Here is a 14,445-nt window from a genome sequence, read left to right as displayed (position 1 = left end):
CACAACATAATACTTGATCAGCTGAATTGAAATGGAGTGTTTCCAGCTACAGAGCGAACTCTCATCATCCAAAACTGGAGGTTTGTTTGTGACTGCTGGAGGCTCTCGGCCTTCTGCGCCCCTGCAAGTGAAGGAGGCCAACCTGAAAATAAAAGCTGTGGAAAAGTAGGACACTGTGAGGACATGCTGAGGCTGCTGCATTATGGGACGGCCATAAATACAGGTAGAATATACAACACATCCCACTGTCCCTACATCCCTCTGGTCAGATCAGCTGCTCGGCCAGACTCGCACAGAACAATACAGAACCTCAGCAGAGCACGAAGAACGACAACATGGACTCAAAGGTAAGATTAGTATCTACATGCTTAAATACCAAAATACTGCAGTCCTATGAGCTGTTTTTTTATTTTGACATGCCAATGACCTATGCTGCTCACACACATTCAACATGCTAAAAGTCAGTAAAACAACTGGTTTTGCGATGCTGTACTTAAATTACTGAGCAATTTGTTCACTGAATGCTCAACTTCTGAAACTAATAGCCTGGCAGCTCGTTCCGGCCTTCAGAGTCGTGCTGCAGCGACAGCAATCTGTTTGCTCACATGAATAAAGGATTAGTTTGAAAGTTTAGTTGTTTGGGACTAATTGAGCCTGTGAATATTTATCTGGACGAGTGGTGGATCAAGGGCGCCTTGTGATACAACTTGTCCTTCACTCTTAAGAGAGAAGACCTACTACCTTTACCTCTTATCAGATGTTGAGGTTTTGAGTTGTGTGTTCTTGTGTGAGAGTCCTCAATGTACAGTGTGTGGTCTGGAGACTGAAATAATAAGCTTTTTTACTAAGTTAAAGCAGCATAAACCTGCATTGTTCGAGGGAAGGGTGCATGAAATGAATGCAAAAGTACAGGAGGTACTCTCTGAACAAGTTTTTTGTGTTATTATTTTGCCTGAGTATCTAACCTCAGGAGTATTTGTTTTTGACCAAATTGTGTCAATACTACCAAATACTGAAAGTGCTGCAAATTGTTCATATTGTTAGCCCTTTTGACACTCTTTAGAAAATACATATATGATTTAAAATCTGGATTTGTTATGTGTATGCTGCCTTTTTATTTGCAGTTCATAGTTTGATTTGTTTAATGAAAACATGTGTTTATGCAATCAATAGAAAGGTATTGAAAAAATTTTTTTTGTATCATATCAGCTTAGATATCAGTATAAGCACCAATCATCACTGCACCACTGTGTTTACATGCAATTATACAATGGATTGTTGTTGGAAAGTTGTTTTGTACGAAAGCTGGAAATAAAACCTCTCTTCCATCTCCTTGTCAAAGATGACTCGATTGTTGAGAGGGGGCCATGCTTGTGCTGACGTGATGTTTGCACCAAATGCTAATATTCAGCATGAGCCTTAATCACTGATACGCTGGGTTTCCAATGGATGGACTGTAAATCAATAATATGTGGCCCCCACAAGCCATCTGGCCATCTGGTGTTTTATTGTGCGTTTATTAGGAGAGAAGCGGTCATCTTTAAAGACTGAGTAGATCCTAGAAATCCCCCAGTATCTGCATAATGGATTACATTATGTTAATGAGGATTTTTCCAACATGCTCTCTTATGTCACCGTGTGTTTTGGCCCATCTACAGGCAGTAAGGCAAGATGCCTTTGTTGACGCTTACAGGAAGCACAATGTTAAAATTTAAACAGACGGAATAAGAGGGCAGCGTTACACTGGCCACAGGCCTGTCACAACTGAAGCAGCTGAACCATGAGAAAAAGATGAGATAAGAGCACCAGGGCGCAATGTTGTCTTATTGTGATGTCAATTTGAAAAATAGTTTAATGTATCAGAAAGTTCCATCTTCATCTCTTCTCTCTTCTCATTTCCTGTCAGCTATACAGTTTTTTTTTAAAAAAACAAAGGCAGAAAATGCCACAAATTCAGTTCAAATTCAATTTATGGAATAATCACTTTAATTTTTTATATTTATTTCAGGTTTCATATGAAAGCTTCTCTATGTTGAAGATGGTACCAACAGAATGTATGAAAGTACTAATATGCAGTTAGTAATTAGTTTGAAATGCATCTGCCTAATCAAAGATCAGTAATCGAATACCTGTGCTGTAATTTTGTGGGGAGGGAGGTGAGGATGGGTCTCTGCGAGGATAAAGTTACTACATCCTTGTATTACATACCTGCGCGCACACACATATACACACACTCTTCCTTAAACATATAGTGTAGCTGTTCAACACTCAGGCGAAGCGCTGAAAGAACGTTTGCTGCCTGGGCTCCATGAATGTTTAACCAGCACTGGGCTTCCAAAGCCAGGTAGCTCATTACCACCTCATTACCTACAATGCAGGGACGCCAGCCCAGCAGGAAACAGCAGTGCCACACTCTTTCTCCTCCTCTGTCCAAGGCCGTGGCACCGGGCCTTCTCCGAGCCAGTATCTGAATCTGGGACCGATGCAAAGCTGAGCAGCAGAGGAGACGTTCTAGGTGAAAACATCTGTGGTGTCCTAAAGAGGCACTATGGGAAAACTCATCGGCTACTGAAACACTGGTTACCTGAGGACTGAAGTTCAAAGTAGTTTGGATTTATCAGGTTCATCACACAAGACTGATTCAACATGACGCACATGGTTTTGGAAGTAACACAGGTAATAGAACGGACATGGCTTTTGTATGCTGGCTGCAGGTGTGTTACTGGACAGGTGGGGACGCAGGTGTGCACTGCTGTCTGCCGCAGGCTCAAGTCAGATATGCTCAAATTTTACACTTTAAAGCTGCACTAAAAATGTTTTTATACTCTCAGTGGATCAGATAACCATGAGTAATGTGTAGGGGTCGCCTGTACTGATGAATCCACAGAGAATCATCACCCGATTCTGCTGTTCCCCTCACCTCTGCAAAGCGTTTTAGCATCTTTCAGCTCACTTTAATTTTGTTTCACTGCCGCGATTGACATCGTTTTCTAGATGCGGTAGAAGCTGTTTTCAGTGCAAAGCTCTAAAGAACTCATTGTACGCTCCCTGCCCACCTCCAAACGGCAGACAGACACAGTTAGCCACTAGCTTGTGAATGTACAGTAAAGCTAATTATATTCTACTTTTCAGAAGAAAGAACTTTTTAATCAGTTCTTTACCAAACAAGACTTTAGCCAAACAAGCTTATCAGTTCAAAGCATGTTACTGTATGCTTGAGTGAAACAGTAGCAACAGAGGAGGTACTGTACTTGACTGGTGTGATGGAGGCCAGTGGTGGTCAGGTTTCTCTAGACACCTGCAGCCCCCTAAATGTGTGTTGCCCTGGGTGATGTGTGGTGTCAGTCAATGGCCCACGAGGAGTGCTATCTCTTTCAGGAGCCTAACTGCCACTTTGTGGCTGCGTAACAGGATCCTGCACCATGCTGGATAGACAGGAACAATGGAGCGCCCTCTCAGGTGATGGTCTCCGGGTTAGATAGACTTTGCTGTTCTGCTGTAGCCTGACGTCAAAATGTGGTGTTTTAGGGTAATTGCTCATGGTGGATGTTTTGGTTTTGTGTGTTATCTTATACACGTGACTGCGTTTTGTTGCAGCACCGTCCAGCTTACATCAGATGACAATGTTGGCAAGAAAAGTCACCTCTTATCTTGTTGCTCTGTTCAGCAAAATCCCCTCACAACACAGTGTTGTTTTACCAGCAGCCGTGTGTTCAGCAGAGGTAACATTTCCTTCGAATGGTAGAAAATCTCAGTGCTCGGTGTCGGGCCAACAGCCTGCCAACAGCTGAGCAGAGAGTCTGAGACAGACCTAGCTGCTTTTCCTCTTTTTGTTTTCTTTTGCGCCTGATGCTAGACATGGAGAGCCTTGACAAGAAAGCCAGTTTAGGAAAGAACAGTTGGTTTGTCTGAAGGATTTTTTCAGTTGTAATTTTCAGACACATGATGTGATTACTATCAAGAAGAGAGGGGAGGGGAGAGTGGGACCACCTCCGTGATTAAACTAGATTTGGTTCGGGTCTTTTGTTTCTTATTACTGCTATTATCTTTTAAGTTACCATCTTACTGTCCATATTTTAAGCACGTGAGGCATTCAAGAACCTGTTTTGAAAGGCTGTTGAAGTCTCATATTACAGTTCTGGTAACAGTTTTTAGGCTTCTTTCTTTTCCTCTGTCAAACAGGCAAGTATTGAGGGAAAACTTTAATATATGCCGGATATACTGCATCATTTAATTTTCTGTTTGTTTTAATCAGCTTTTTATCTTTTATGGTATCGAACACTTTGCAAAACACAATAAGGAAAGTACTTTTTAAAAGATACATTTACATTTGTATAGTCTTGAAGTCTAATTGTAATTTTTTTTTAAAGATCCCAGTTTTCCACCATCCAACTCTCTGTGATTTAGATTTGAAATAGAGAATTGATCAAAAGTTTCATACAGTCAAAAGTGGAAAAAAACCCAAAACAGAACAGAAACGTGGTCATGAGTGTGTTCTATGTGGCCAGGCAAGATCTACAGTAAACCTATCAACACACACACGCATACACACACATACATTAGAATGAGATTTGCTTCCTTTGTTGCACACTCACTACATTATTGATGGTTTCCTATTGAAGGAAGTAGAGACTGTAATCTATCAGTGTTTCCTGTCCTTTTCCTTCAATAAAACCAAACGTTCAGTTCAGAAACACACACAGAGGCACGCACACACACACATCGGGGAGCTTCAGGGTAGGTCATTTTTTGGCACTTTTTCCTGCTAAACACTATTGAACATTTTAATGATCACGTATTTCTTTGAGGACATGATTCATTGTGACATTTTGCTGTAAGTGTCTGCCGGGTCAGTAGAGCAGTAGCTTGTTTTACTGGAGATTGATCTGTGAGTGTCAGTTACCCCGACTTGGTGACAGGTCAGCCTGGCAGTGATGAGAGCCAAACTACCGAAGCATAATGCTGGGTTGTTCTTTCATAGCACCATAATTAAAGTGCATTGAGTTTGCTGATTATCTTACCTGGCACTTCTTCAGTTGTGGGTTTTGAAGTAGCTGAGGATACCCCGTGTTTATGCATCTCATAATGAATGTAATTACTTCTGGATTGTACATCTAAATTTAAATCTGGATTGTTTATCTCATGTTAAACTGACAAACTTTGAATATATGATGTTTTTGTGTCGGTGGAGTATTTCATAGTCACTCTGTCCTTGCCGTGAACAAGACTGATGGTTCTTTAGACAACATAGAAGCAGATTAGATAGTGGAAGCTGAATTTAGATTTGTCATGAGCATAGAGGATGTAGCCAAGGCCACCAACGGCCCTGACTGGAAGTCACAGATATAGGGACAAACAGGCGGGAAATGAGTGTCCCTCTGGGAAATATAGATCCTATGTTGTCCATGATAGTGAGCATGTGTGTGTTCTTAACCGGTGACAAGCTCAAAAACAGATAACTTTTGAGGAAAACAGGACACAGGAGACAAGTATGGGACATATAGGCCTAGTCTTAACAGAAGGAATGAGAAAAGAAAGAGCAATTAAAAAAGAGCAATTCATTGTTTCACCAGCATCTCTTAAAATGCATCATACATTTATCAAGTTACTTAGGTCTGTTGTGACACCTTGTTTCCTTGTCACTGGCGTGTTCCTGCTCGGGCACAGAGCCTGGAGCAGCGGTGTAACCAGATCCTGAGGAACATGGAGGCTTCTCTGACAGCCCGGGATCGCGTGGGCATCCAGGATTTTGTTCTTCTGGACGCCTACACGAGTGAGACTGCCTTCCTGGACAACCTGAGGAAACGCTTCCATGAGAATCTCATTTACGTGAGTCTTCCTGTGTGGTGTTCTCATTAAACTTCATGCCCTCGACCTTCAACCCATAAAGGTCCTGATGCTGCGTTGCCTTGTGCTGAATCTGGCACCTTGTGCTGCTGAAACAGCAGCTCCTGTTCTTTTCATTTGCCGAGTGAGCAATCTAGAGGTCACTGCAGGTCATGACAAGCGTTTAACCAAACTTATTGCTTTTGATAAGAGGGAGAAAATTACTTATCAGCAGAGTGATACATGGACACCACACTGGTGGATGCCTTCTCTTAATGTCATGTAATGTTTGAGGAAAAACAATCACCTGTATCATCAAATGCACAAGAGTTGCAGAACATGACTTCCTTTCCTTGTCTTTCTCTGCAGACCTACATTGGGACTCTCTTGGTGTCGGTCAACCCATATAAAGAGTTGGATATCTACAGCAAGAAGCAAATGGATACCTACATGGGTGTAAATTTCTTTGAGCTGCCACCTCATATGTAAGATATTTTTGATTCTGTATTCATTTATACTGTGTGTTGGTAGACACACTTTGGTCCAGACTGAGATATATCAACAACAACTGGATGGATTTTTAAGTTTTACATGGACATTCATGGTCCCCTGAGGATGAATCCTACTGACTTTGATCCCCTGACTTTTGCTCCAATGCTACCAGAGAATATGGAGCATTTATTCATGTCCTCCTCAGGATGAACTGTAATAACCTTAACCCCCTGACTTGTCATGTAGCGCTATCATCAGCTCAAAGTTGTAATTTCCATAAAACTTTGGTTTATGAGCAATACCTGCAAACACTAATAATGTTCATATTCCTACCAGCCTTAGCTGCGCTTTGTGTTCATTGCAAACTAAGATGTGAAGATGACAAACACATTACCTGCTAAAAAATCAGCATGCTGTCAGTATATGTTAGCATGCGTTCATTAGCATTAGGAAAAAAAAAAAAAAAGGATGTTTTAAAACGGGGCTGACTTACAGTATTACTGTACTTTCAGTTATGCGCTTGCGGACAACGTCTTCCGCACCATGCAGTCTGAGTTCAACAACCACTTCATCCTCATCTCAGGGGAAAGCGGGGCCGGCAAGACAGAGGCCTCCAAGAAAATCCTGCAATTCTACGCTGTCAGCTGTCCAAGTACCAAACTCCTGAACAACGTGCGGGACAGGCTGCTCCTCTCCAATCCAGTGCTTGAGGTCAGTGACGTGGATATGTGTGCCCAAGCTTTTGTGAGACCATTTTTAGAGAAAAACACAAATTTAAAATCAGACATTTATTGCCTTTTTTGTTTTATATCTGCAAGGCTTTTGGAAATGCCAAAACCCTGAAGAATGATAACTCAAGCCGCTTTGGGAAATACATGGACATCCAGTTTGACCACCAGGTAGTACATTACAGTGCAAACAACAACATCAAGATAACACAGCCATGCAATAACCTTAAGGTTCACACAGAGCACTGACAAGGGGTTAAGGATTACTTTCTTCCTCAGGGTGGTGCAGTTGGTGGACACATCCTGAGTTACCTGCTGGAGAAGTCCCGTGTGGTCCACCAGAACCACGGAGAGAGAAACTTCCACATCTTCTATCAGCTGGTGGAGGGAGCAGAGGAAGAGTTGCTCCGCTGGCTCGGCCTGGAGAGAAGCTGCCAGCACTACAGTTACCTTGTGCAGGTCAGTGGACAAAAACAAAAGAAACTCATCAATCTGGTGCAACCAAGATCTCTGGATTCAGTCTTTTTATTCTTTATCTCCTCAAGGGTGATTGTGCCAAAGTTAGCTCTATCAATGACAAAAGTGACTGGAAGACAGTGCGGAAAGCCCTCTCTGTCATCGAGTTCAGCGAGAGTGATACTGAGGTGAGGACGTCCAGTCAATCTTTACACACTGAAACTGGACAAAACTTCATCTAAACCTACGTAAGATATGCTTTGATGGTGGTTCACGAAGTATTTCTCTCTGGGTGTAATGCAGCACCTGTTTGGAATAATTGCTAGTGTGCTCCATCTGGGAAATATCAAGTTTGAAGCAGATGTTCGAGGATATGCGTCTCTCAACAACAACCAGGAGATGCACTGGGTGTCAAAGGTGAGCCCCAAACAAACTGCACATAATCTAAAGCCTTCGTGTGTCTCTATGCAACTTTCAGACGGAGACTAGGAAGAGATTTGTTGTGTTATGAGATGCGTTATTTGTTTTTTTCTTTTTTTTTCTCTGTGTTGTGCAGTTGCTGGGGATTCCTATTCAGGTGCTACAACAGGGCTTAACCCACAGGAAGATTGAAGCCAAAACAGAGGAGGTGACTTGGCTCATTTTGTTTAATTCAAAGCATTAAGTATTTTAAACTTTTTTTGGGCTGTTTGCTTATAAATATCTACATTATCCTGATGTTAAAGGTGTTAAGTCCCTTCTCTGTGGACCATGCAATATATGCCAGGGATGCCCTTGCCAAAGCCATCTATGGCCGCACTTTCAACTGGCTGGTCAGCAAGATCAATGAATCTTTAGCGAACAAGGTGAGAAAAAAGATTTTTAATCTAATCTAATCTAATTGTACCTGTCTCATTAAGATCATGGAAATGGGGAGAAAATTGGGGTAATAAGATTTCAGCAAGCCTGAGGCAGCCATTTGATTGGTTGAGTCTGAAAACCCCCAATTCTGGAAAAAACACATCTGGCCAATTTTTCTTTAGGCTGATTTTCTTTTCACAGTGTAATTCTATTAGTTTAAAATAACAACAACATACGAGATTGAATTTCTGCACTGTGGTCTGACTAAACATGGTGATACATATGCAGTTACAAACCAGACATCATATCTGTGTTATTTACCTGCAGGATCCCTCCAGGAAAACAGTGATTGGTCTGTTGGACATCTATGGTTTTGAGGTTTTCAACGTGAACAGGTGAGATCACGCAAAGATGAGCTGATTCTTCAGCAGCGAATGTGTGAAATGAAGAATCTGATATTGACAGTGCCTATGATTTATTTTAGCTTTGAGCAGTTTTGCATCAACTACTGCAACGAGAAGCTGCAGCAGCTTTTCATCCAGCTGACCCTCAAGTCAGAGCAGGAGGAGTACGAGATGGAGGGGATTGAAGTAATAAGGCCATTTATTATTTATTTAAGTTGCTTGACATTTGTGGCTCACAGTGCTAATGTGCAAAAATAAACTCACATACAATAAAAAATGCTTCTCCATCGCTGTTTTTTGTTTTTTATGCACAGTGGGAACCCGTGCCATATTTCAATAACAAGATAATTTGTGATCTCGTGGAGGAGAAACACAGAGGAATCATCTCTTTACTGGTAAAGACACAATTCAGTTCTGCTCATAAAGAAAGTCAAACAATGTACTTGCCCCCAAAACTAAAACCAGCTGAATGATAGATGCTTGTCTTCTCATACAGGACGAGGAATGTTTGCGTCCCGGAGAGGCCACAGATCTGACCTTACTGGAGAAGATGGAGGAAAAGATTGGCGGTCATCCTCACTTCGTCACGTGAGTTCAACACTTGTTGCTTACAGAGAGTGCAGATTGTCTGCACATGGTTTAGGGACATGACCCAGCAGCCAGACCAGCACATGGTAACCATGAATATCATAATAACTGACACTAACGATCCACTTCCTGCAGCCATAAACTTGCCGACCAAAAGACGAGAAAAACACTGGAGAGAGGAGACTTCCGCCTCTTGCACTATGCTGGGGAGGTGACATACTGTGTTGTTGGTAAGCATTGAAATACATCTGTATGTTAAGTAATGTCTTTCTTTACATTACAATATGACAACAAAGTGTTGTGACGATACTTGATAAACTACCTTCCAGGACAAGTTAAAGTACACAACGACATCGATGTTGAGCCCCGATGTGTTCATATTATTTTTACTACATCTCTTGCACTAGCCACATTATACTACTGGTCATAGCAGCGTGAGATGCTAAGTGTCCTGAATTGAACAAGAGTCTGTTTTATTGCTTAGAAATTCAACTTGTCAGTGAAGAAATAGTCTTCCTATTTCAAAGCTTCTCTTTGTTCTTTCAACTTTCAGGATTCTTGGACAAAAACAATGATCTCTTGTATCGAAATGGGAAAGAGGTAATTTCATTTCTTTTCGAGCAGTGTGAAACCAGCCAATATCCACATTAGGTTGGTTTGTGATTCCTTGAAAACAAATTTATTTGATTCATTGTATGACACAAATACAGTAATTGTTGTGGATCTACCGTATGCCTTCTATAACATCCTCCACTCATACCAAAAAGCACCAAAATAGAACTGAAAATGTATAGAAATGTAAAGGAGTATAACTCTATTCAAGGTTTATACTGTATGTCTGACATATTGGGTGCTTATACAGTTTTCCTATTCACCTTAAGGTCATGCGACAGTCCAAGAATGCTATTATCAAACACTGTTTTCCTTCTTCTGAACCGGACAGCAAGAGGAGACCTGACACTGTAAGAAATGATTCAGATGATGATACTCGACTAATGTAAACAAACTATCAACACTCATTCTTGCCATTTTCTGTAACTTCTCAGGTGGTGACTCAGTTTAAGAGCAGCCTGGTGGGCTTGACTGAGATCTTGATGTCCAAAGAACCCTGGTACGTCCGCTGCATTAAACCCAATGAAGCCAAGCAGCCAGGTGAGGCCTTGTGTCCTGAAATCCTCCACTTCTGAAAAGACTTAGCCAAGCCAATAAGTTTTACCGTACGTTCAGCCTATAGTCAGTCAGCACATGTAAGTTAGACCACACAGTTTTGACCCTGAACTCTCTAGATGACCTTTGGTGTTCCCTGCAGGACGCTTTGATGATGTGTTGGTGAGACATCAGGTGAAGTACCTGGGGCTGATGGAGCACCTGAGGGTCAGGCGTGCTGGGTTTGCTTACCGACGCAAATATGAAATCTTTCTCCAGAGGTACTTAAACATACTGTTACTGCTCTTGATCTCAATCAGAACTCTTCAGAGGACAATTGGCGGGTGCCCATCTTTGCTGTGGCCCCACACTTTGTTGGTATCACCTGTTAAGCTGTGTGTTCTTCCGTGCTCAGGTATAAGCCTCTGTGTCCGGACACCTGGCCCAACTGGAAAGGTACGGCAGCAGAAGGTGTGCATTGCCTGATCAAACACCTGGGCTACAAACCTGATGAGTACAAGATGGGCAGGTAGGCAGACGTTAATGGATTGGTGCCATTGACTGTCCATGATGAGTTACAGGAACTTCTTGTTGTTCCTCTCTTTCCCTCAAGGACAAAAATTTTCATCCGGCACCCAAGAACTCTGTTTGCAACAGAAGACGCCTTTCAGGTCTGCAAACATAAGCTAGGTGAGATGCTGTTTTGTAAATTTATTGTAATGCTAAGCATCGTACCACTTCTGAGGCTGAAACCGCAAGTTTCCTTGTTGTAGCAACACGAATTCAGGCCAAGTACAAAGGCTACAGAGTGAAAGGAGACTACATGAAACAGAGAGAAGCTGGTGAGTGTTAAAACGCCCACAGACGTGTTTATAAGCACAAATTAAAAACTTTTCCACACATTGTTAACTTGTCTTATCTAAATAGCCACTAAGATTGAGAACTGCTGGAGAGGTCTGATGGCTAGAAAGGAACGTGAAAAGAGGGCATGGGCTGTCAAGGTCATCAAGAAGTAAGCTAAAACAATGAGCTCCATTTGAAGATTAATGGGATGAGGATGACGGCCATGCAGTGAGCTTACCTGTCTGTTGATTTGTTCCAGGTTCATTAAGGGTTTCATAACTAGAAATCAGCCAGTCTCGGTTGACAACAGTGAGTACCTGGCGTACGTGAGGCAGAACTACCTCACACGGCTCAGGGAAACCCTTCCCAAAACAGTCCTGGAGAAAGACTCTTGGCTCACCCCTCCACCTATAATGCGGGAGGTGGGTGATACATTTCTGACACCATCTGTTTCTAGTTGTAAGGCTGCATGCATGAGGGCATATGTTTGTCATTTTGGCAATGGTTACAACCTGTAAAGGTGTCAAATCAAACAGCTCATGTGAAACTGTATTCATTCTAGACCTCTCAGCTCCTGAAGAAGCTCTACATTCGCCACATGGTTGGGAAGTATGTTCGGGCAATCACTCCTCAGAGGAAAGCACAGGTATGATCCACCCTCATGGGCAACACCTTAGTCCCAAACAAATTTACTTCAGGAAATAAATTAACTTAGTCTCGGCTTTCAAATTGTTTCCTGGTTTCCAGCTTCTGTTGAAAGAACAGGCGAGCTCCATGTTCAAAGGAAAGAAAGAAAACTACCCCTACAGTGTGTGCAGACCGTTCGTGGACACCAGGATAAGTAAGACTACAGTTTGAGTGTATTTGCAGGAACGTAGTATTTAGCATGTGAATTTCTCTGCACAAGTACAGTATACTAAAACAGTAAGAGCCTGTGGAGATTAGATGTAGACATGTTCCAGTTTTCCTGGCAGTATTTTTGTATGGAAAAAGATTCTTTCCAGAAAAATTAGCAATAGCACATTGTCATGCTGTGATATTTTATGAGTCAGTAATGGGACTATTCTGCACTTTGATAAGCAAGTTAATCAGTGGGGGATCTGAGGCACTATCGTACCATTATTATTGTCTTGTTGTGTGTGAAATCCTCTCTCAATAGTCTCTGTTGTTTTATCAAGGTGCAGGGGACATAAACATCAAAGTGCTTCAGATGATTCGGCATGAGCAGATCAAGGTAAACTAACACTGGAACTAACTTTGTGTCTTTGTCATTTGTTTTATCCACTGTGACCTTGTGTGCGTCCCTCCCACAGTACAGCGTGCCAGTGGTGAAGTATGACAGGAATGGGTTCAGGCCTCGTCTCCGGCAGCTTATCTTCACCCTGGAAGCTGCCTACCTGGTTGAAGAGGCCAAAATTAAGCAGCGGATAGATTACAGATGTCTGAAAGGTAACAAACCAGTTCAGCATTGTTATGTGTATGCTTTAAACTTTCAGTTACATATAAATGTGTCATTCAAGTTTTAAAGGTGACCCTTTTTTGTAGGTGTGTCTGTCAGCAACCTCAGTGACAACTTCCTGATCCTTCATGTTACATGTGATGATATCAAGAAAAAGGTAGACCTACATATCTACAATACCTGTCACCTGTCTTTTCAAATGTCAAAACTGCCAATGCTTAACTTACTTTAAAAGACTATGACTTAATGGTAACACAATCTGCAGGTCATGTATATATGTGTGTATTGTGGTTCTCTAGACAGTTACTCAAGTCTTCAAGGGCAGTAAAAACACACATTTAAAAGCCCAGTGTGCAGGGTTTACTGGCATCTAGTGGTGAAGTTGTAGATTGCAACCAACTGAATGCCACTCCCCCCTTCTCCATGCGTGTAGGAGAACGTGGCCTTCACGTCAGTGTAAAATTAATTAATATATCAGGGCAGCTGGGTGAAGGATTTGTTCTTAGATTTTCATGAGTCAATAATTATCAGCTAAAAAAATATGGTCCATGATTTTACTGGAGCCCCACTCACAGCAGGCCCTGGATCAGATGAGAAACATTACTTCATGAATCTGTTCATTCAGCTTTTACAGATTATAAAATCACCAAATGAGGGACATCATTTGTTCTTTCAGGGGGATCTGGTTCTGCAGTGTGACTACCTGTTTGAGGCCCTGACTAAGCTGAGTGTTATTGCCAACAAGCAGAACTACATCAAAGTGGTCCAGGGAAGGTACAGAATCTGCATTTAAGCTGTAATATTGATTTGAAAGCCAGATATCTAAATGGTGAAAAGGATGGATGAACCTTATTCAGTGTGAAATTGGTATTGTCACCCGCAGTGTGCGGTTTGACATCCAGCCTGGCCGAGAGGGGTTTGTGGACTTCAAGAGCGGTCAGGAGTCCATGGTTTACAGGGCAAAGAACGGCCATTTGATGGTGGTGAGTGTGCAGTTCAACACAGCATCATGTCATGACAATGTGAAATTACTTTTTGTATAAAAAGCTCTTTACTTTTCTCTTCAGGAATCTACAAAAACTAAGTCGAGATGATGCCAGCATTTTGGGATGATGTTGCTACCAATGCAGCAGCAGGCATTTTTTTGGGGAGGGGACGCCCTTCGCCCTCGTTTGCAAAATTACCAAAATGCATCCCCCTCGTTAACCTGCCGTCTTCCCTCTCCATCCTCTGGTAGCAGAGTGCAGAGGCAGAGGGGTTATTCAGCTGTTAGTCTAGCCTGTCTGACTCATTGATCCTTTATCTGACTGAGGTTTGTGTAAGTTAGAATCTATGGCCCAGCCATGGCTCTGAACTATCAGCAGCCTGACTGTGCTGTGTATTAATTAATCCATGGTGCTGTCTGTGGTGCTGAAGTAGCAGACAGATGTGTAATTGCGCCTTTTTCTCTCAGTCTAACACTTCTGTCAGTTTCATCTGTATTATTCTCTAAACTATATTCTATAACTAATCAATTCCACATTATATTATAGCCTATATAATCTATGGACTAGTGTCACCTTCATGATCAAAGCGACAAGTAGCAGTGTGTAGTCATGGAAGAGCAAGAGGATCATAGAGACACACCGCTGCCAGCAGTATTCCTGTAATCTGTACCTGCAGT

At 42.0% G+C, this 14,445-nt stretch overlaps 1 protein-coding gene across 1 annotated transcript; it reads left to right on the top strand.

The window, feature by feature from the left end:
- Positions 1-335: 335 nt before the first annotated feature.
- myo1hb (myosin IHb) lies at positions 336-13,876 on the top strand. The gene is made up of 32 exons (XM_070988711.1): positions 336-347; positions 5,668-5,829; positions 6,196-6,311; positions 6,831-7,029; positions 7,137-7,217; positions 7,326-7,505; positions 7,592-7,690; positions 7,806-7,919; positions 8,059-8,130; positions 8,228-8,347; positions 8,670-8,737; positions 8,827-8,932; positions 9,061-9,141; positions 9,243-9,334; positions 9,470-9,564; positions 9,888-9,934; positions 10,216-10,296; positions 10,381-10,486; positions 10,644-10,761; positions 10,896-11,009; positions 11,094-11,170; positions 11,254-11,322; positions 11,408-11,492; positions 11,583-11,745; positions 11,886-11,969; positions 12,071-12,164; positions 12,502-12,557; positions 12,637-12,772; positions 12,869-12,939; positions 13,459-13,556; positions 13,666-13,765; positions 13,850-13,876. Exons 1-32 carry the CDS (start codon positions 336-338, stop codon positions 13,874-13,876), a joined length of 3,123 nt encoding a protein of 1,040 aa, XP_070844812.1.
- Positions 13,877-14,445: the final 569 nt, after the last annotated feature.

This window comes from Chaetodon trifascialis, chromosome 20, assembly GCF_039877785.1.
Source record: "Chaetodon trifascialis isolate fChaTrf1 chromosome 20, fChaTrf1.hap1, whole genome shotgun sequence".
NCBI lineage: Eukaryota > Metazoa > Chordata > Actinopteri > Chaetodontiformes > Chaetodontidae > Chaetodon > Chaetodon trifascialis.
This window is presented reverse-complemented; position numbering and strand designations above follow the sequence as displayed.